Here is a 21,250-nt window from a genome sequence, read left to right on the forward strand (position 1 = left end):
TGTTAGCATGTGCCAGAGATTTCTGTAGGCCTTTAGCTGACACTCTGGGATTCTTCTTTACCTCATGCAGCATTCTGCACTGTGCTCCTGCAGTCATTTTTACAGGACGACCCCCCCTAGGGTGAGTAGCAACAGTGCTAAACTTTCTCCATTTGTAGACAGTCTGTCTTACCGTGGACACATGAACATCAAGGCTTTTGGAGATACTTTTGTAACCCTTTCCAGCTTCATGCAAGTCAACAATTCTTGATCGTAGGTCTTCTGAGAGCTCTTTTCTGCGAGGCATGGTTCACATCAGACAGTGCTTCTTGAAACCAGTAAACCCAAAACAAGTGTGTGTTATTTAAGGGCAGGACAGCTGTCAGCAACACATCCAATATCATCACACTGATTGGAGTCAAGGTTGGCTCACTCCTGGCTCCAATTAGCTCTGGGAGAAGTCATTAAGCTAGGGCCTCACATACTTTTTCCTCCCTGCACTGTGAATGTTTACATGTTATGTTCAATTAAACCATGGCAACATCTAATGTTTGTGTAGTATTATGTTCAGCAGACTGTGTTCTTCTATTGTTGTGACTTAGATGACGTTCAGAGCACATTTTATGCCCAATTCATGCAAAACTCCACGTAATCCCAAGGGGTTCACATACTTTTCTTGCAACTGTAAAGGGAGACAATACAGCAACAATACAGTTCAATACAAGAGGGTTAGGAGGGCCCTGCTCCATGGAGCTTACAATCTAAGAGATATATTGAGTATTAGCTTTCATTTTCTTGATGGTTAGTGTGTATTTAAATAACCTCCTGTAATTTAACCCCCCCAGGATCTAGAGATTTTGGAAAGTTACTGGGTACTCTTTTTCTGTGTTTTTATAAATCAATTCATTTATTGAAACCTTGCAATTTATGTTTAGTACTCTTTACATTTGTATATACCTTGAGTGAATTGAAGTAGGACATAAAGGAAAACCTTTTTTTGGAGTGGAGAGAGATTAGAACACCTGTCAGGTTTTTATTGCTGTCTGTGCCCCCAATTCACCTTCTCTATTGATCATGTGTACTATTATCATCAAAAGTGAAATACAATTCTTCATTTTGGGTTGTCCCCAGAACAGTAATTGAGGGGAAATCTTTCAATGGGGACACTAGTTCTGAAGACCCTGGTGACAAATTGGGATTCCCTCACTTTGGAGGGATTTCCTTTCACTTCTTGTTTTGGCTATGTGACAGCAAGTGATGGGAAATTTCTCTAATGGGACACAGATGGGAAAAAAAATGGACATGGGGTTATAACCCTCCCTTAATCCACCTAAAATTAAACTAAATGTTTTCCCTTCAGTTCCGCTTTAACTCCCTTTATGCTGCCTCCTGACCACTATGCTTCCTGTGTAGAAAATCTTAGTCAGAAAGCTCTTATTTTTAGACCTCTTTCTAATTAATGCTTTGTGTGTTTTTTAAAGATGTTACATTAGTAGCTTAGTTTTTATCCTCACATACTGGGCAGTTACCCAGAAGAATAAAAAATTATGTTGCCCTGGACAACAAAATGATAGGTTAGCCGAGCACCCACTGGGACTGAAGCAGCAATTTGTTTTCTTGGTTGTTCTGATTTTCCCTGATTTTCTCCCTGTATAAATACTTAACTCTAAGCAAGCCTGCCAATCCATAGACTCAAATTGTAGGGCCAGTAAAATCCACATTATGGAACCTAATTGTCAGGGCCTGTGGGTATTGCACCAAGAGGATTAGTGTGACAATAAGGCAACTTATAGTTTTTAAAATCAGTTCATGATGACAGGCTCCATAGTTCTCTCATGACAAGCTAACAACTAGAGAAGTAATAACATTGCTGGTATGTTTTCACTATCATATTTACTATGAGAGATAATTATATTAAGGACTCAAGGAGTAATAAATGCAGAAAAGAATACACAGCTGACCATTATGTTACAATGGGGTTGCATTATGTTACATGTGACTCCAATTATTCCGTTTAAATAAATAAAAGAATAAGAGTAGTTCAATGCTTAAAGTGTTACTAAACCGACAACAGTAAAATCAGTCAATATATGCAGTGAAGCATGCTTGTTATACTCACTGTGGAACCTAAGGGGTTAATCATCTGCATTGTGTAAAAACGCTGTTTGATCTTTTCTTCCCTGCCCCTCCTCTTGTTGAAATGACCATCTGATACAGACTGAATCTGTAGTCAAATGCACATGCTCAGTTTGGTGTGTATTGCTTGAGAGGTTTTTTTTGTTTTTTTTTTTTGGAGAGTGCACGTGATCAGCACAGGGCCAATCAGCACTGTCCAGGCAGAGATCAGGGGTTATGCATCCTCCTAGAGCAGAAAGAAAACTCCTCCTACAAGCTTTAACCAGTGCTTTGCTGAAGTCACAACGCTGCTCTAACTGCTGATGAGAAAAGGTATTTAGCGTTTTATATTTACTAAAATAATTGCATTTCCATGTTGTGTGTACTATGGGAGACCAGATATAGGGAATGCAGGGTCCTGGGTTTAGTATCACTTTAATACTCCCACTTCTTGCACTTGGCATTAAATGAATATTAGGTCTCATGCAAAACGCAGCTGTTAAATAATGTGACTTTTTTTTCTGTTCCCTAAACATTCCTCCATTTTAGCCTGTATGTCCATGCACACATACAGTGGGTGTTTACAGGCATGTACTGTAAAGGCAGGGGTGTTTAGGGGCAAAAATCCAAATGCACCAAAATCACATTCAGGAGAGAAGCTTTTGGGCAGAAAACAAGATGCAGCTAAACGCGTCTAAATGCGCTTAAGTGATAGAACTTGAATGTTCATTCATTTCAATGGCCAGAATAAATTACTATTCTGGTCAATGAAATGAATAAATGCTCAAATGCTTGACATGCCTGAATGAGCCTAAATGCGTTTGTAAAATGTATTTTTAATGCTGCTTTCTCCTGTCAGGAAAAACGAGTTCAGAAGAGCATAGTGTGCATGAGGCCTTAAAACCATGAAAATTAAAGGGTGTTTAAGAGATGCAGAATTTCTGGTTTGCACCATCTGACCTATCAGTATTTTCATTATCTGTAAGAAATTAGTTTGGCTAGGGCAACTGGGTATTGACTGCAGACAAGAGAGTAGATTGAAGCTGGTTCATTGTAATGACCTGAAACAGATGCCATCTATTTCTCAACTCTATTAGCTTAAATCTACATTAAAAAAAAAAAGTATAGTTTGGGAACTGAACTATGGGAATCTCCCAAAATAATGATTTTCAGTTACTCTAATGAGTCCATTTGGATTTGTTCAATTGCAGTTTAGAAGCCAAACTGTAGAGACACTTTTTCTCCCTTTGATTGTAATCCATGATGGGAGTTTGAACAGAATGGAACAGCATGGATGAACCAAAAAGACCCCTTTGAATGTATGTTTAACTTTCCTTACCTGATTCATAAATTCTTTTATCACCTCTTGTGAGAATTGGTGGTTGGGAGAGCCCTGAGGTTTTAACATGAAGTCTTATTAATATGGTAGGGGCCTGCACACTGACAGCTATCAGGGCTCCAGCCTATATGCTTGGTGTGCCAGGCTGATTTCTGCATGGTATACTTTATGTAACACTATGGATTGTTACTAAGAATGCAGAACTTTATTTATCCACAAGATGGCAGCATCCAGCACTTTTACTTGCCAAAGTCCTAACATGGGTGTTCAGAGCCTTCCAGGAGCTGTAGGCTGGAAGCAGAACTTTCCTCACATCAAAGGCAGGGGGGAGATGGGGCGAACTAGGGGTGGATATAAAAGAAAAAGTCAGGGAAGATACACTTTGCTCCTTGCTTGGCAGACCTTTTTATTTAGCTGCATCTATTTTGGCCCAGGCCTCTGAAAGAGGGTGTTTCTGCTGCTTAAGAACAAATTCATCTCCTGAAATGAATTGTGCCAACAGCTTCAAGTTTTAAAGTGAACTGTGCCAACAAATTTATATCTTACAGTGACCTGTGCGAAAAGCTTTGGCTCTTAGCCACTTGCCTACTGGGCACTTTCACCGCCTTCCTGTCCAGGCCAATTTTCAGCTTTCGGCACTGTCACACTTTGAATGACAATTGCACAATCATGCAACACTGTACCCAAACCACATTTTTAGCATTTTTTGGGACAGATAGAGCTTTCTTTTGGTGGTATTTACTCACCACTGGGTTTTTATTTTTTGCTAAACAAACTAAAAAAGACAACGCTTTGAACAAAAAAAAGTTTTTCTTAGTTTCTGTTATAAAAATTTGTAAATAAGAAATTTTTCTCCTTCATTGATGTGTGCTGGTGAGGCGGCACTGATAGGCAACACTTATAGACAGCACTGATAGGTGGCACCGAAGGGTACTGACAGGCATCAATGATGGCCACTGAAAGGCAGCACTGATGGGCACTGATAGGCGGCACTGATTGACACTGATAAGTGGCACTGGGCACTGATAGGTGACACTGATGGGCACTGATAGGTGGCACTGACTGGCACTGATAGGTGGCACCGACTGGCACCAATAGATGGCACTGATTGGTGGCACTGATGGGCACTGATAGGCCGCACTGACTGGCACTGATTGGCACTGATAGGCAGCACTGATTGGCACTGAAAAGCGGCAATGATGGGCATTGATAGGCGGCAATGATGGGCACTGATAGGTGGCATTGATGGGTACTGATAGACTGCACTGATGAGGAGGCACTGATAGGCAGCACTGACAGGTATTGACAGGCATCACTAATGGACACTGAAAGGCAGCTCTGATTGGCACTGATATAAGGCATTGATCGGCTGCAATGATGGGCACTGAAAGGCAGCACTGATAATCAGTGCCCTGAATATCAGTGTAGATGTCCCCTCTGAGGAATGCCGCTTACCGGCTCTCCTCTCCCCACGCGCTGTCAGTGGAAGGAAAGGACTGCCGATAACCGTCATTTCACCGTTTACATGTGATCAGCTGATTGGTTTCTATGCAGATTTTGCACTCTCCAGATTTAGTAAATACCCCCTCTGTGATTACCAGCTAACATCTAAACTGTTGCATAGCCATACCATCATATTTCTACCAATGCAACCTACTTATTTTATCACAGATGGTGTGTATCCTTTTTGTGTGACTGCTGGTGGTATCAGCAAGGAGTGGGGCTCTGATAGGGCGAAGGAAGAGCAGAGGACCCAAATCTATCAGTGGTTGCTTCTGGGGTAACACTACATACAGTATGCAATGCCTCCTTTCTCTCTCCTAATTAAAAAAAAATTACATTACATGTTGTGTTTCAAAGACACAGGAACAGAGCTGGACAGCTGCACAAATAGCAGTAATTAAAATGAATGGTAAACTCAGATATTGTTTTAAAGCCACTTTTAATAATTTTAGCATTGCATGCAAAATTTCCTTTACTGGTTTTGAATAAATCAACTAATAATTAGTATGCAAAGGGGGAAAGAATTACACACAAGACTACAGCTCAATTTACCACCATGTGATGCCTTTGGACCATGCTATTAAATATTCTACTTATATGTCAGTTTGTAAGGTAAAGCAAACTGTGAGAATACTGTTTGTAGCACTATACTGTAAGAAATGCATTGTTCATGATTATTTTGGTATTCAGCATAGAAAAACAGATACATAGTAACTTACCCATTATACCGTCTGTCTCTGCACACATAGCATAGTAATGAGCCCTAATATTTAAAATTTCCTGGTCTGTAAAGTGCCCAGTGCAGTTCTTGGTATATGATGAGTAGTAGTCCACTGGGTGCATTTTTTTTAAAGGTAACCATGTGGGAAGTGTAACATTCTTATATGACACCTACATGTAAAGAAACAAAAAAATCATAGTATGACTTTTCTTTTATTGTTTGATGCATACCTTACAAGTAATTATAATCTAAAAGAAGAATGCAGTGAATAAAATTGTTCCAAACAACCACAATAATTATGTTCTGTATCATTACTTTCACACTACTCTGCATGGTAAAATGCAGTGGTTTACAATGCAGGCTAGTGCAATGCCAGCTCCGGCAGAGAGCAGTATGATGCGACTTTCAGTTTTTTTCCACTTTTATTTGAAATGCTATTATGTCAGTGCACAGTAGCGTGGTGCCTTGCACTGTTGTGCAATGACGTGTCGTTATTTAGTGCAGGGCAGAAAAATCAGACATACTGCAAATTCCTGCACTGTACCGCACTACTTTTTGCACCAGCATTGCAGTGTGAATGGGACACATAGAAAGCATTTGATGACCTGTGTTTTATCCAGTGTGGAAAAACACAGGTCATCACAAATAGTGTGAATAAACCCTAATACTACTGTATATATTTACCGATATTTCTCTTTTTCTTACAGACAGCATTTATCACTGCTGCACCTGCTTTAAGATCAGCATCACACCAGCTCTTTTCACTCCCACCATCATTGTAACTTTGTTCTAAATCACCAGCTTCTTTTTACATTTTAATTGCAATAATGCTACACCTAGAGTGCCACTCTCTCTATGTTTCTTTTCTTTTTTTTTTTTTTTTTGTGCTTATTTAGTAGTTCATTGATTTTCCACCACTCTCCATCCTGAACTGATCTGTAGAGGTCCTCGATACACAGGAGAGTACTGGGCTGCTATAGTGGTTGGAGACAATCCTGGTGGCATTACATCTGCCTGAATCACTCCTAATAATAAAAGCTGAGAGCGTGTTTTAATGCTTTGATTTCTAAGAATTAGGTCCTCAGACTCCCATTGGGTTCTTACACAACCACCTACTGTAGGTCACTCTGTGACCTCATTCATCCCCAATATGTTTTGTGTCAGTTACTAAAGTCTAAAGTGGAAGCAACAGCAACACAGGCACATTATGCTTTACCTTCTGAAGCCAGTAAAGGGATGTTAGAAATGTTGATGAGCCCCAATTTTCACCCATGTCTTCTGAAGGATATGGGTGTGGCAAATTTAAACCCAAATACAGAAAAAAAGGTTGTGAAGAGTTCTTTGCTTGTTTTCTTATCCAGTCGACAGCCAGATCTACATTCTTCCAGTCCTCGTCCCTAATGCGAATCTGTGTCCTGTTTGTAGTGAGATTGGCTATGGGTCTACCTTCCTGTCGGAGCAAGAATGGCACATCCCTTGTCCAGGCTTCCACTCGATTACTGAAAGCAAAAACACTAGGTGATAATTACTTACTGTCCTAGTGAGTCATGGAGAATTGTTAAAGAAGAACTGTGCTAGGAACTGCTTATGTGCTGTTTAGCCATACACCTTTAGCTGATACAGATTGGCAGTCAGCACCCGAGGGATAGCAAAGCACACAAAGTCCCCACGATCCCACAGTGGCTGTACTTACAAGGCCAAAGGACAGAATGGTAGCCTCATTTCAACCTTCCAATTGATACCCTCCAGTGATACCAGACAGCTCCCCTCAGTCAGCTTACTGAAGAACCAGGGTCACTTTCTCTTTTACTTCAGGTCTTCGGGTCACCCAACTGAGACCACATTGCAGCAGGTGCCTGGGAGGCAGAGTGCCTTCCCCCAGCCTGGTACCATCCTCTCCAGAAAAGACCAAGAGCTCAATATGCCTAAAGAATAAGTACCCTCTACCAGCATCCCTCAGGACTGCACTCCCTGGAATGAGCTGAAGTGCTATTGATATTAATACTGTTATCTTCATAAGTTCCATCGATACATCCAGAACCTTCATAGGTTACTTGGATACAGAGGAAGCCAGGGGCAGAACTAGGAGCACTTGAACACACTGGAGAGGTGCTACTAACAATTGCAGCTCTCTGTTAAGCAGAAAGCCTAATTAGATTTTCCTAACAGTTCTCTTGTTAAGTAGAAGAACCAAATATAATCTTCTTAGCACCTATCTAGGAGGATGCTACATTTTATATATTCAGATTGATGCTTTTTTATCTAATGAATTGTTTTTGAAAAATAATATTTTAGCACGTCTGCTTTACGGTTCTTTCATTATTTTGATGAATAACTGACCCATACCAATCACAAGTAACAAATGATCTAACCCTTTGCCTTAAGCACCTTTGGAAAAAAAGTCAATATTGGCAGTTCCAATGCTTTACTTTAACTCCTGCTAAATTCCTTTTAAAGTAAGAAAAGGAGAGTGATATGGTGCTGTCATTGCAGTAGGCAGTGGAAAATGTGAGAGCTTATGTGCACATCACTGAACACTAGAGCTCCAGAGAGATATAAGAAGTAAACTGAGATTCAACCAGTTGACACCTTCACCTACCCAAAAACATCCTTTGTGGGTAAACTATCACCAGAATAACTCTAACTCACCTCACTGAATGGGACCCACTTGTATAGTCTTGTTTGCCAAACTTTTGGGTAATATGCCCTTTTGCTTTTATCAGGTCCATCCAGGTTGGGTACCCTGGGTCAAGGCATTTGAAGTTATTCCAGGATCGCGTCAAGTGAGGAAACAGACCACTCCACATTGCTAAGAGGAAGAATGATCATGAATGCTTTGTAAGTAACACCACAAATACATTTATTCCCACAATGATTGCCACAAAATATTAGAACAGTCCAGTATTTAAAATAAACAGGACCATGCAACCACAGTCTCCGTAGTATAGCATAAAAATGACTATACAATTAGTAGTACATATGCATTACCCTGAGTTGTTTTTTTCTTATTAGTGTTCAGCAGTATTAGTATGATATTGTATATCAAGGTAACAATAAGTGTTTTCAGTGAAGTTACAAAACCCAATCAATTTAAATACTTCAATGTGAATGGAGTCTAAACTATTTACATTCTTTGCATGCAGTAAAAGAGCTTTAAAACAAACATCCCTGACCTCTCTAGTTGCTTTCAATGTGAAATTCATGCATGTTGCATAGGCTTTCTAGTTATCACAAATGTCTGTGGTTTGCTATTAAAATAAGAACTAAAAAAATCATATACAAAAACAAAAGTTTTAGATTTCAAAAGGAAAAATTTGGCAGAAATGGGTGAATTTCTAAAAAATTTATTGAAAGGTTGGAGTAAAACGACAGGAGTAAGGAATCAGTGGGCACTGTTAAAGTCTACCATCCTGGAGGCAACTAGATTATATGTCAGGCAAGTTAGCAAGAATAAATGGCAGAAAAAAACAATATGGTTCACTAAAGAGATAAGTAGGACAGTAAAGGAAAAAAAAGCAGCATATAGAAGATTCAAGGAAACCGGAGGTGTAGCTGACAGAGAAGAGTATAAAAATAGACAAAAGGAGGCCAAACACATTATCAGTGATACCAAAGCATAGAAAGAGCAGGAAATTGCTAAGTCTATTAAGAAAAGAAAGAAAGGAAATAAAACCTTTTTTCAGTACATTAACGATAGAAAGAATATATATGATGGGATCACTAAAATGAAAACTGGGAACAACACTTAAGTTGAGGGAGACCTGGATGTAGCAAACCAATCTAAACAATTACTTCTGTTCAGTCTTTTTAATGGTTGAACTGGATGGATTTTGTCTTTTTTCAGCCAGACTAACTATGTACCTATGTCTTCTCAGAAATAAATTGTACTAACAATAATAAGTTAGGAAATAATTTTGGGTCTAGTAATGGTCCATTTTTAAGATTTCTGGAGACAGAGGTAGCAGAGGAACTAGCTCGGATAAAGATTAATAAAGCAATGGGCCCTGATGGTATTCATCCCAGAGTTCTAAGAGAACTTTGAGGTATAGTTATTGGACCATTAACAGATCTCTTTAATCAATCTCTTCTAACAGGAGAAGTTGCCCATGACTGGTGGACAGGTAATATTGTACCTATTCACAAGAAGGGTAGCAAGGTACAAGCTGGCAATTACATCGGTTGTAGCCAAGTTAATGGATTCACTTCTGAAAAGAAGGATCATTGATCACCTAAAAACACACAACTGCTGGACCCAAAGTCAGCATGGCTTTACTGAGGGCAGATCATGTCAGAGTAATCTGATTGTTTGACTACATTACCAATGTTTTGGACCAGGATGGTGCTGTGGACATAGCATATCTTGATTTCAGCAAGGCATTTGATACAGTTCCACTTAATGATCTAATACAAAAGTAATACAGCACTACAGAGGAGAAGGATTTGGCGGTACTTATTTCAGATTATTGCAAAATGAGCAAACACTGTGACCAGGCAGTGGGGAAAGTGAATAGAATTCTAGGATGCATCACTAGGGGATCACCAGCAGGAGGAAGGAGGTCCTGATTCCCTTATATAGATATTTAGTTAGACCTCATTTAGAATACTGTGTCTAGTTCTGGAGACCTCACTTACAAAAAGATATTTATGTGATGAATCCAGAGACGGGTAACAAAAATGGTGAAAGGTCTGGGGGATAAAACTTATCAAGAGTGACTTCAGGAACTTAACATGTACAGTCTGGAGGAAAGAAGAGAAAGGGGAGACATGATTGAAACCTTTAAATACATCAAGGGGGTGAATAAGGTTCAGGAGGGCAGTATAACATGGAACCAAAATCAAGAACACAGGGACATGACCTTAAACTAACTGGAGGAAAGCTCAAAACTAATCTTAGAAAGTATTATTTTACTGAAAGAGTAGTTGATGCTTGGAATAAACTTCCAGCAGAGGTAGTGAGCCAGTCAACAGTAAGGAGCTTCAAACATGCTTGGGACAAGCATAGATCTATAAAAAAAAAAAAAAATGGGCGGACTCGATGGACCACTTGGTCTTTTTCTGCTGTCACTTTTCTACTTTCTTCCCTCTGCTTTCACCTAGCAATATGGCCAGTAACACACCTCCTGTATTACAGTGCTACCCTGGAGGAAGGAGCACAGGGGGCACCTTCAAACAGCACCATTGTCAGTCTGGGGAGAGGGAAGTGTAAAGTGTACTAGCAGAGTTAAATACACTAACAAGTCAAAGCCAAACTCCAGCTAATTACTGTATTTATAAGCAGTTGCAGCAAACTTTTTTTTCTTTTGGGATAAAGGTTTTACATAAATAAAAGCTGATCATTGTAAGCAAACTTGCTAGAGTTAAATGGTTTGTCTCATCACTGTAACTAATACATTCTGTTGGAGAGCCCCTTCTTTTGAAAAACAACAGACCTGCTGGACAGAGCACCAGATGAAAATAGAAGGAAAAATAGAAAAAATAATCAAATTAATGCAGCCATCACATCTAAGAAATGGTAAGCTTCAATATATTAAATGTTTGCTCTTGGGTTTAATACTGCTTTAAAGTGTGTATTCAGCTAATTGCTTTTATTATTTGAATTCAGATTTAAAGCAAACCAATTTCATAGCACTAAACACACAAAGGACAGGTTTAATTTAAAGCTCAATTTCAGGCATATAAAAATACAATTTTGTCTGTTTATGTAGTCAAAAAATAGTTAAATGTTTTTTTAAAGTTAATGTAAAACTATTTAGAGGGCAGCATCATATGATTCCCTTCAGACTGAAGGAGGAAGGATAAACATTTAGAAATAATTACATGGAAGTTAAAACAGCATCGGCCAAAACCTATTTTTTATCCAAATGGTGTCCACATTGAGCCTTCCCACCACTTCAAAATGTGAACAATTACTGGACATCTACAGGTGAAACGCTAAAAATTAGAATATTGTGCAAAAGTTCATTTATTTCAGTAATGCAACTTAAAAGGTGAAACTAATATATGAGATAGACTCAATACATGCAAAGCAAGATAGTTCAAGCCGTGATTTGTCATAATTGTGATGATTATGGCTTACAGCTCATGAAAACCCCAAATCCACAATCTCAGAAAATTAGAATATTACATGCAATCAATAAAACAAGGATTGTACATAGAACAATATCAGACCTCTGAAAAGTATAAGCATGCATATGTACTCATTACTTGGTTTGGGCCCCTTTTGCAGCAATTACTGCCTCAATGCGGCGTGGCATGAAAGCTTGCAGCCTGTGGCACTGCTTAGGTGTTATGGAAGACCAGGATGCTTCAATAGCGGCCTTCAGCTCTTCTGCATTGTTCGGTCTCATGTCTCTCATCTTTCTCTTGGCAATGCCCAATAGAACCCCTATGGGGTTCAGGTCAGGCGAGTTTGCTGGCCAATCAAGCACAGTAATCCCATGATCATTGAACCAGGTTTTGGTGCTTTTGGCAGTGTTGGCAGGTGCCAAGTCCTGCTGAAAAATGAAGTCAGCATCCCCATAAAGCTCGTCTGCAGAAGGAAGCATGAAGTGCTCCAAAATCTCCTGGTAGACGGCTGTGTTGATCCTGGACTTAATGAAGCACAGTGGACCAACACCAGCAGATGACATGGCTCCCCAAATCAACACAGACTGTGGAAACTTCACACTGGAATTCAAGCATCTTGCAGTCTGTGCCTCTCCATTCTTCCTCCATACTCTGGGTCCTTGGTTTCCAAATGAGATGCAAAAGTTGCTCTATATCAGAAAAGAGGACTTTGGACCACTGAGCAACAGACCAGGTCTGTTTTTCTTTAGCACAGGTAAGGACCTTCTGATGTTGTTTGTTGTTCAGGAGTGGCTTGGCAAGAGGAATACGACATTTGAAGCCCATGTCCAGGATCCGTCTGTGTGTGGTGACTCTTGATGCACTGACTCCAGCCTCAGTCCACTCCTTGTGAAAGTCCCCAGCACTTTTGAATGGCCTTTTCCTGACAATCCTCTCCAGGCTGCGGTCATCCCTGCTGCTTGTGCACCTTTTTCTTCCACACTTTTCCCTTCCACATAACTTTCTATTAATGTGCTTTGATACAGCACTTTGGGAACATCCAACGTCTTTTGCAATTACCTTTTGAGGCTTTCCCTCCTTATGGAGGGTGTCAATGATGGTTTTCTGCACAACTGTCAGGTCAGCAGTCTTTCCCATGATTGTGATTCCTACTGAACCAGACTGAGAGATCATTTAAAGGCTCAGGAACCCTTTGCAGGTGTTATGGATTAATTAGCTGATTAGAGTGGGACACTTTGAGCGGAGATTATTTCACCTTTTCACAATATTCTAATTTTCTGAGATTGTGGTTTTGGGGTTTTCATGAGCTGTAAGCCATAATCATCACAATTATGACAAATCACGGCTTGAACTATCTTGCTTTGCATGTAATGAGTCTATCTCATATATTAGTTTCACCTTTTAAGTTGCATTACTGAAATAAATGAACTTTTGCACGATATTCTAATTTTTCGAGTTTCACCTGTATATTGAACCAAGGGCAGTAAACCACTGAACAACCCATATCTGTTAATACAAAGCATTTTACTATTTTCTCTTCCAGCAAAATCTTCCCCAAATCCCTCATCATTTGTATACCTGATCGGGATGGGCAGCAGATTGGAGCATTTGAATACGCATTAACAAACACAGCCCCATGATGTTTCATGAAATTTAGATTTGGAAGAGACACCACATGCCTATCCAAAGTACTTGCCAGCCTCCCATCCTGCAATGAAATATAAATAATGTTTTATTTTTTTACAACTTTGTCATTCAGCAATATTAATTTGGTAGTTTCAAGGTAGTTACAAGGGTAAACGTTCATGGCTGACTGACCATCATATATATGCCTTATATCTGGGAACAAAAACTACAATAGTACGTAGCCTCCCTGGCGGTATTCCCAAGTGTAGCTCGGGGTAAAGTTTCAGCACCACAAGCGGTAACCCCGAGCTACACTCGGGCTTACCATGCGGCGCTTCTCCGCGATCCCTCGATCACTTACCTTGTTCTGCTCTCCCGCGATGTCCCTCCTGCAGTGTCTCCGGCAATGTAATCCGGCGGATGCCGGCATCTGTCTTCTGGGTTCCGTCCCCTGCGAGCATCGGGACGTATGGGGGACAGAACGGTGGGAAATTTGAAAATGACAAGAAGTGACATTCACTAAAATCACATAGTAAAACATTACTGTATCAAAGCATTTCACATACATTTTGTCCCGAGTGCTTTGTCCTGTGCCCTGCCTGCATTTTTACTGTTCTTTCTGCCTGGAAACTGAAAAACGTCCATGGTATCCAAAAAGCGTTCCTTTAGGTCAAAAGCAGTTTTAGACCAGCTAGAGAACAGCGATAGTAAATCAGAACCACTTGCAGAATTGAGTGATGATTTGTGGGGAAATTCGCCATCAGACACTAAAAACGATTTTGCGACTAAGATCAGTGATGTGCGAACTTGGCGCTCTATTTCAAATTTCAGTGTTTTTGGTTTGATTATATTATTGAATGAAATTTATTATTATTATATTATTTTTTATGATTATTTATTAAATTATAATTTATGATTTCGGGTTTCAAATTTTAACATACTTGGGACGTTTACTATACTCTTGTTCGGACAGATTTCAGTGAGTTATTCCTAAAAATTACAGGCCTACAATATAAAAAACGCCAAATTTCCATGCAAAATAATGGTTCCGCTTTCAGCACCAAAAATCTGAAATAATCATACCGCTAGGGAGGTTAATGATCCAAAGAATACTTATACTGAACATGCCAAGATATTGCTTAAAGTGATACTAAACACACTTTGTTTAATTTACATTGTCCCTTCCATTTTTGCATATGGATGATGGCACTGTAATTATTTTAATAAACAAAAAACATCCAAGTACATTTTTCCTAATCAATATACAGCTATTACATGGCCCAGCTCTTTCTCAACCTGTCTGCAGAGAAACAGTGGCGGGAGGACCTTCTAATCCTTTGCTACTGGTCACATGTTCAAGGGTAAAAAAAAACATTTTGGATACAGAGTAAAAATGAATCATTATTATCAATATTTATTTATTTATTTATTTATTTATTTATCGAGTTTATATAGCGCCAAAGGGTTTGCTCAGCGCTGTACAATAGAGGGGGGACAATACATGAAACAGAACAGTATCATCAAACAGCACACGAGGGGTTAGAGGGCCCTACTCTTTCGAGCGTACAATCTAGGAGGGAGGGGGTAGAGGCACAGGAGGAAACGGCTGTGGGGGATGGAGTGGTAGGAGGAGGGAAGGGCAGCGGCTGTTAGGTGAGGGTGGGGTAGGCTTCCCTGAAGAGGTGGGTTTTCAGGGAGCGCCTGAAGGTGAGGAGGGAAGGTGACAGTCTGATGGATTGGGGTAGTGAGTTCCAGAGGATGGGGGAGGACCTGGAGAAGTCTTGCAGTCGTGCGTGGGAGGAGGAGACCAGGGAGCAAGATAGAAGGAGGTCCTGTGAAGAGCGAAGGGTACGGGTAGGGTGATACCTGGGAATCAGGTCGGTGAGGTAGTTAGGGGCAGTGTTGTGAATGGCCTTATAGGTCAGGGTGAGCAATTTAAATTTAATGCGTTGGGCAATGGGGAGCCAGTGGAGGGAGAGGCAGAGGGGGGTGGCAGAGGTGGAGCGGCTGGTGAGGTGGATGAGTCTGGCCGCTGAGTTCAGGATGGTCTGAAGCGGGGAGAGCCTGCACTGGGGTAGGCCGGTGAGGAGGGAGTTGCAGTAGTCCAGGCGTGAGATAATCAGGGAGTGTACTAGTAGTTTAGTGGTGTCTGGGGTAAGGAAGGAGCGTATCTTGGCGATATTGCGGAGGTGGAGTCTGCATGTGTTTGTGAGAGATTTGATATGAGGTTGAAAGGAAAGGTTTGAGTCCAGAATGACGCCAAGGACTTTGGCTTGCTGGGCGGGATTGATGGTGGTGTTGTTGGTAGTGATGGAAAGGATGGGGGGGGGGGCGCGGGCTGGGGGGAAGATGAGAAGCTCGGTTTTGGAGAGGTTGAGTTTGAGGAAATGGAGCGACATCCAGTCAGAGATGTCGTTTAGGAGGTGAGTGATGCGGGCGGAGAATGTGGGGGTGAGGTGAGGGGTGGATAGGTAGATTTGAGTATCATCGGCATAGAGGTGGTAATTGAAGCCGTGGGAGTGTATGAGTTTGCCAAGGGAGGAGGTGTAGATGGAGAAGAGAAGGGGTCCAAGGACAGAGCCCTGGGGGACCCCAACAGAGAGGGGGAGTGAGGAGGAGGTGGCACCGTTGTAGGAAACGCTGAAGGAGCGTTGGGATAGATAGGACGAGAACCAGGAGAGAGCGGTGTCTCTGATGCCAAGGGAGAGTAGTTTATTAAGGAGGAGGGGGTGGTCGACTGTGTCAAAGGCCGCGGAGAGGTCTAGGAGGAGGAGGACAGAGTAGTCGCCTTTGGCTTTGGCGGTTAGTAGATCGTTGGTGATTTTGAGGAGGGCAGTTTCGGTGGAGTGTAGGGGACGGAAGCCGGACTGTAGTGGGTCAAGGAGGTTGCTGTCAGTCAGGTGGGCGCTTAGGCGATCGAAGACCAAGCGCTCAAGGAGCTTGGAAGTGAGTGGCAGCAGGGAAATTGGTCTGAGGTTGTTGAGGTCAGTGGGGTCCAGGGAGGGCTTTTTGAGTATGGGGGTGATGTGCGCATGTTTTAGGGGGGAGGGGAAGACGCCAGTAGAGAGGGAGAGATTAAAGATGTGGGTAAGGGAGCGGATGAGGGAAGAGGGGGGTGACCGGAGGAGTTGAGAGGGGATAGGGTCCAGGGGGCAGGTAGTGAGGCGGGCTTCTGAGAAGACTCTGCTGACTTCCTCAGTGGTAGTAGGGCTGAAGGAGTGCAGTGATGGGGGGGTTACGGTAGGCAGGGCCTTGGGTGTGGTGGGGGGCAGTGCCGTTGCGAGGTCAGAGGAGGGGAGAGATGAGGAGGTGATGGAAGGGGGGAGGCTAGATGGGGAGGTAGATTTCAAGTTGACTATGTCCTTGCGGATTGCGTCAATCTTGTTGTGGAGATGAGTGGCAATTTCGTGGGCGGTGAGTGAGGTACTAAGTGGAGGAGGGGGGGGAGAGAGCAGGGAGTTGAAGGTGGAGAAGAGTCGGCGAGGGCAGGTGGAGAGGGTGTTAATCAGGTTAACAAAGTAGGCCTGCTTGGCGGCGTGGAGGGAGGAGGTGTAGGTGAGGAAGGCAGATTTGTAGAGGGAGAATGCATGAGGGGACCTGGTTTTGCGCCATAGTCTCTCCAGCGCACGGCTGCGACGTTTGAGGAATTTAGTGTGGTCGTTCTGCCATGGTTGGAGCGGTCTGGGTTTGATGTTGCGTGTGGTTAGGGGTGCCAGAGAGTCTAGGGTAGCTGATAGTGAGTCGTTGTACGTGTTAGTGGCTAGGTCAGGACATGACAGTGGAAGGATGCTGTCGTGTAAGCGGTCGGCAGCCGAGTGGAGGGGGGCCGGGTGCAGGTTGCGGAGGTTGCGGCTGGTGATGGTTTGGCGCACTGGGGGGGGGAAGTTAGGGGAAGGGGAGGTGGAGAACGTGAGGAGGTGGTGGTCGGAGAGAGGGAAGGGGGTGTTAGTGAAGTGGTTAAGGGTACAGAGGTGGGAGAAGACGAGGTCCAGGGTGTTCCCATTGATGTGGGTGGAGGATTGAGTGTATTGTGTGAGTGTGAAGGAGGAGGTTAGGTGGAGGAGTTGGGAAGTAGCTGGGGTGTTGTCATTGATGGGGATGTTGAAGTCCCCGAGGATGATGGTCGGTAGCTCAGAGGAGAGGAAGAAGGGAAGCCAGGCAGCGAAGTCATCCAGGAAGCGGGCTATGGATCCGGGGGGCCTGTAGATCACTGCGATCCTTAGGGGGGTGGGTGAGAAGAGCCGGATGCAGTGAGCCTCGAAGGAGGAGAAGGTTAGGGAGGGGGGGTTAGGGAGGACCTGGAAGGTGCTCAGCGGTGATAGGAGCAGGCCGACACCACCACCTTTGTGACCGCCCAATCTAGGTGAATGGGACCAGATGAGACCTCCATGGGAGAGTGCCGCAGGGGAGGTAGTGTCAGTGGCCTGTACCCAGGTTTCGGTGATGGCTAGGAGGTTGAGGGAGCGGGAGATAAAGAGGTCATGGATGGCAGTTAGTTTGTTGCAAACCGAACGGGCGTTCAGAAGTGCAACCGAGAGAGGGGGGATGGATGCGGGGAGGAGGTGCACAGGTATGAGGTTGAGGGGGTTGCGGCGGCTGGCGGGGGCAGGGGGGTCCCTGGAGGGGGGGAGAGGTGGTGAGGGGCCAGGGTTCGGGGAGATGTCCCCGGCGGATAGGAGAAGGAGAAGGGTGAGGAGGGTGGCATGGGAATGGGAGGTGTAGGAGCGTGTGGGTCTGGTAGTGGTGGCACGTGGGTCGACCGGGGAGTGGAGTACCAGGAGGAGGTGGTGAGTGCCGTAGTGGGGAGAGGGCAGAAGTGAAGGGGCAATGTAGAGCTGTTTTGGGGGGGTGGGCGGGTAGAGGGAGGCGATTTTTGGGATGGAGGAGAGGAAGACGAGGAGGAGAAGTGCAGGTGGCATGCTGGGGTGAGTGCAGTGCTGTTCGGGTCGGGGGAGGTGAAGGGATATGGGTCAGGGCGAGGTGATGTGGAGAGTCTGTATCACCGTGGAGGAGTCCACTAGAGTCCTTCTGTAGCTGCAATCTGTGAGTGCAGTATGCTGGCGTCCAAGGGGTCTTCAGTGGGTCCGGTGGATCGGCGAGTGGAGGGGTCGTAGGGTGCGATGTCTGGGGGTGTTGGTAGGCACAGCGTCTGGTGATGTTGGTGGCTGGAGATTCGCTGGGTGGTCCGGGAGATTCGCTGGGCGACGTCTTGATTCGCTGGGTGGTCCGGGTGTTGGGTGTCCAGAGGTGGTAGCTGGGTGCCCGGTAGCTGGGTGCTGGGTGTCCAGGGGTGGTAGCTGGGTGCCCGGTAGCTGGGTGCTGGGTGTCCAGGGGTGGTAGCTGGGTGCCCAGTAGCTGGGTGTCCAGGGGTGGTAGCTGGGTGCCCGGTAGCTGGGTGGTAGCTGGGTGCCCGGTAGCTGGGTGGTGGGTGTCCAGGGGCGGTAGCTGGGTGCCCGGTAGCTGGGTGCAGGGTGTACAGGGGTGGGCCCAGAACCGATGTATGGGTTGGGCAGCGGAGCAGCGATCAGTGGGCCTGAGCTGATTCCTGGTGGTCAGGGATGGACACAGGGCTAGTGGGGAGGGCCCTGCGAAGGCTGGCAGGTCTGTGGGGATCGGTGGTGGCAGCTTACCCGTTCTGGTGGTGCTGCCGTGCAGGTATCCTGGGGTGGTCCTGGGCTGCTGTCAGCTTGGTGGTCCTTGCTTGCTGTTCCTGGTGGTCCAGGGTAGTCAATGAGGACCCAGGGCTGATGGGGAGGGCCCTGGGCAGGCAGGCAGGTCGGTGGTACCTGGTGATCAGAGCGGAGACGGTCCGGGCAGATGTCCGGCGATGCGGTCCGGTCGCGGCAAAAATTGAGGCCCCGGCTTCAGGTGCGCGGGTAGGCCGCGATTCCCGGAGCTCCGGGAAAAGGTCCAGAAGCTTACCCTGGTGGTCGGGCTGGGCCGGGAGTGTCTTAGGGGCCCCGCTGGGGTCCGCTGCGGGCCGGATGGCAGCGGATTGGGGCTAGGAGCGCAGGAGCTCCTAACACATGTCTGCTCCCGCCGCCATCTTGGAATCACCTATGATTTATCAATAAACTGTTTTAAATTGTCCTACAAATACTGTATATATTTGAAATCAAATCTTTATTATTTTTTGGTAATAACATAATGTGGGTTGATTTCTGCCAGTCACAGGCTGTGTCATGCCCCTCCAGCCTGTTAGAATAACAGGGAGGTGAAGCCTCCATCAATCTACATGTAATATCCCACCCCCAGTGTGTTTACCTACTTAGTGGGCATGGAGTAGGAGGGAGGGAGTGAGCTGTCATTTACCACTGTGTATAAGTCCGCATGTGTGACTCTATTCACATGGCTGCTCAGTAGTGATAAAGAGGAAATGCTCAGCATAGAAACTCACTGAAAACTGAACATGTGCAGAGCTGCCAACACTGCTCTGCAAAATCCATTGCTACATTGGGGACTTGGACTGAAAGGGGAGATAGAGAACAGCAGGATCAACCAGGTTTTTTGCAGTACTCATAGCTGACTGAGTATAAACAGTATGTAATACAGTATTTATTGATAGTTTTTTTTATGTGGGTTTAGTGACACTTTAATATCTCTTTTATTGTGAAGTATTGCAGGACATAGATGGAACCAGTTTTTGTCTGGACCACAAAAGATACAACTTTTGTAAAAGATTGCAAAATGTTAACAGTGTTTAAAAAGTAATACTCCTCCTATAACAAACATAGAATTTTTTTCTGAATATATCTTGTTCTCTTAGTGCTAATGATGTGACCAATTTTGCACAGATGTCATAAAGACTTCATAACTTCCTACCCTCTGCAATTCTTCATGATGATAATATTTGTAAATACTTCAATCAACAATTGTCTAATAATAATAAATTGCCATTATGTCTGTGTTATATCAGATATCACATAAGGAACCTTGTTCCCTTAACTCTGAATAAAACATGAGGCTGCCACAGCAGTGGTTGAGACAGTGTGGTAGTCTTCTTTGTCTTTAACAGAAAACTACAATTGTTTTTGATAGGGATGCACTGAAATTTCGGTGGGCAAAACATATCAGCCGAAAATAGCCCTATCAGTCTTTTGCTGATAGGAAAATTTTAGCCAACAAAGGTGCCAATAGGGGGCTGTGTGTACTGCATATGGGAGGGGGTGGTGTAGAAAGGCAGGAGAGGAGCAGTGAGATACCACTAAATGTCACTGCCAGTTTTTAAATGTAATTACCGGCTTTTTTCCCCTTCACTATAGCTCCAAGAAGGAGCTGTCATTCTCCCCTCCACTAATGGAAACTAAGAGGCAGGGTCACTGGGTAATGTCACTGGGTGACCCTGCCCCTTAGCTTTAGCAACAATGACAGCTCATTCTTGGAGCTATAGTGAATGGGAAAAAAGACGGCAATGACGTTTAAAAACCGGCATATAGATCCGACTATAGATCCGAGAAGGAGCTGTCATTCTTTCCTCCGCTAAAGGAAACTAAGGGGCGGGGTCACCCAGTGACATTACCCAGTGACCCAGCCCCTTAGTTTCCTTTAGCGGAGGGGAGAATGACAGCTCCTTCTTGAAGCTATAGCAAAGGAAAAAAAAGCTGGTAATTACATTTAAAAACCGTCAGTGAGGGAGCCTGAGTGTATACACTGCTCCTCTCCTGTCCCGTCCTTGAACATACTGCCCCCCCTCCCCCCTACAAAGAGGACCTGTCGCTCATATGCTATCACATAGGTGACTATTGGTCTCCTATGTGATAGCAATAAAATCATAAGTCAAAAAAAAATACACATTAAAGTTAAAAAAAAATACAAAAATAAAATATTTGAGCCTCCCCAACCCCACATACGCAGACATTTTGGTTTCGGTTTTTGGCCACATGCATTCTTAATTTTTGGTA

The 21,250-nt window shown here is 43.9% G+C and overlaps 1 protein-coding gene across 1 annotated transcript in view; it reads right to left on the reverse strand.

Moving 5' to 3' along the window:
* Nucleotides 1-21,250, reverse strand: part of ARSK (arylsulfatase family member K) — a 60,451-nt gene that overhangs the window by 31,700 nt on the left and 7,501 nt on the right. The window contains exons 2-5 of the mRNA XM_089679148.1: nt 13,302-13,431; nt 8,307-8,466; nt 6,874-7,156; nt 5,656-5,827 (exon numbers count right to left, since the gene is read on the reverse strand). Coding sequence (XP_089535274.1) covers nt 5,656-5,827; nt 6,874-7,156; nt 8,307-8,466; nt 13,302-13,431 — 745 coding nt within the window. The remainder of the gene's footprint in view (nt 1-5,655; nt 5,828-6,873; nt 7,157-8,306; nt 8,467-13,301; nt 13,432-21,250) is intronic.

This window comes from Staurois parvus, unplaced genomic scaffold, assembly GCF_062004578.1.
Source record: "Staurois parvus isolate SC_StPar_1 unplaced genomic scaffold, SC_StPar_1.0 ptg000218l, whole genome shotgun sequence".
NCBI lineage: Eukaryota > Metazoa > Chordata > Amphibia > Anura > Ranidae > Staurois > Staurois parvus.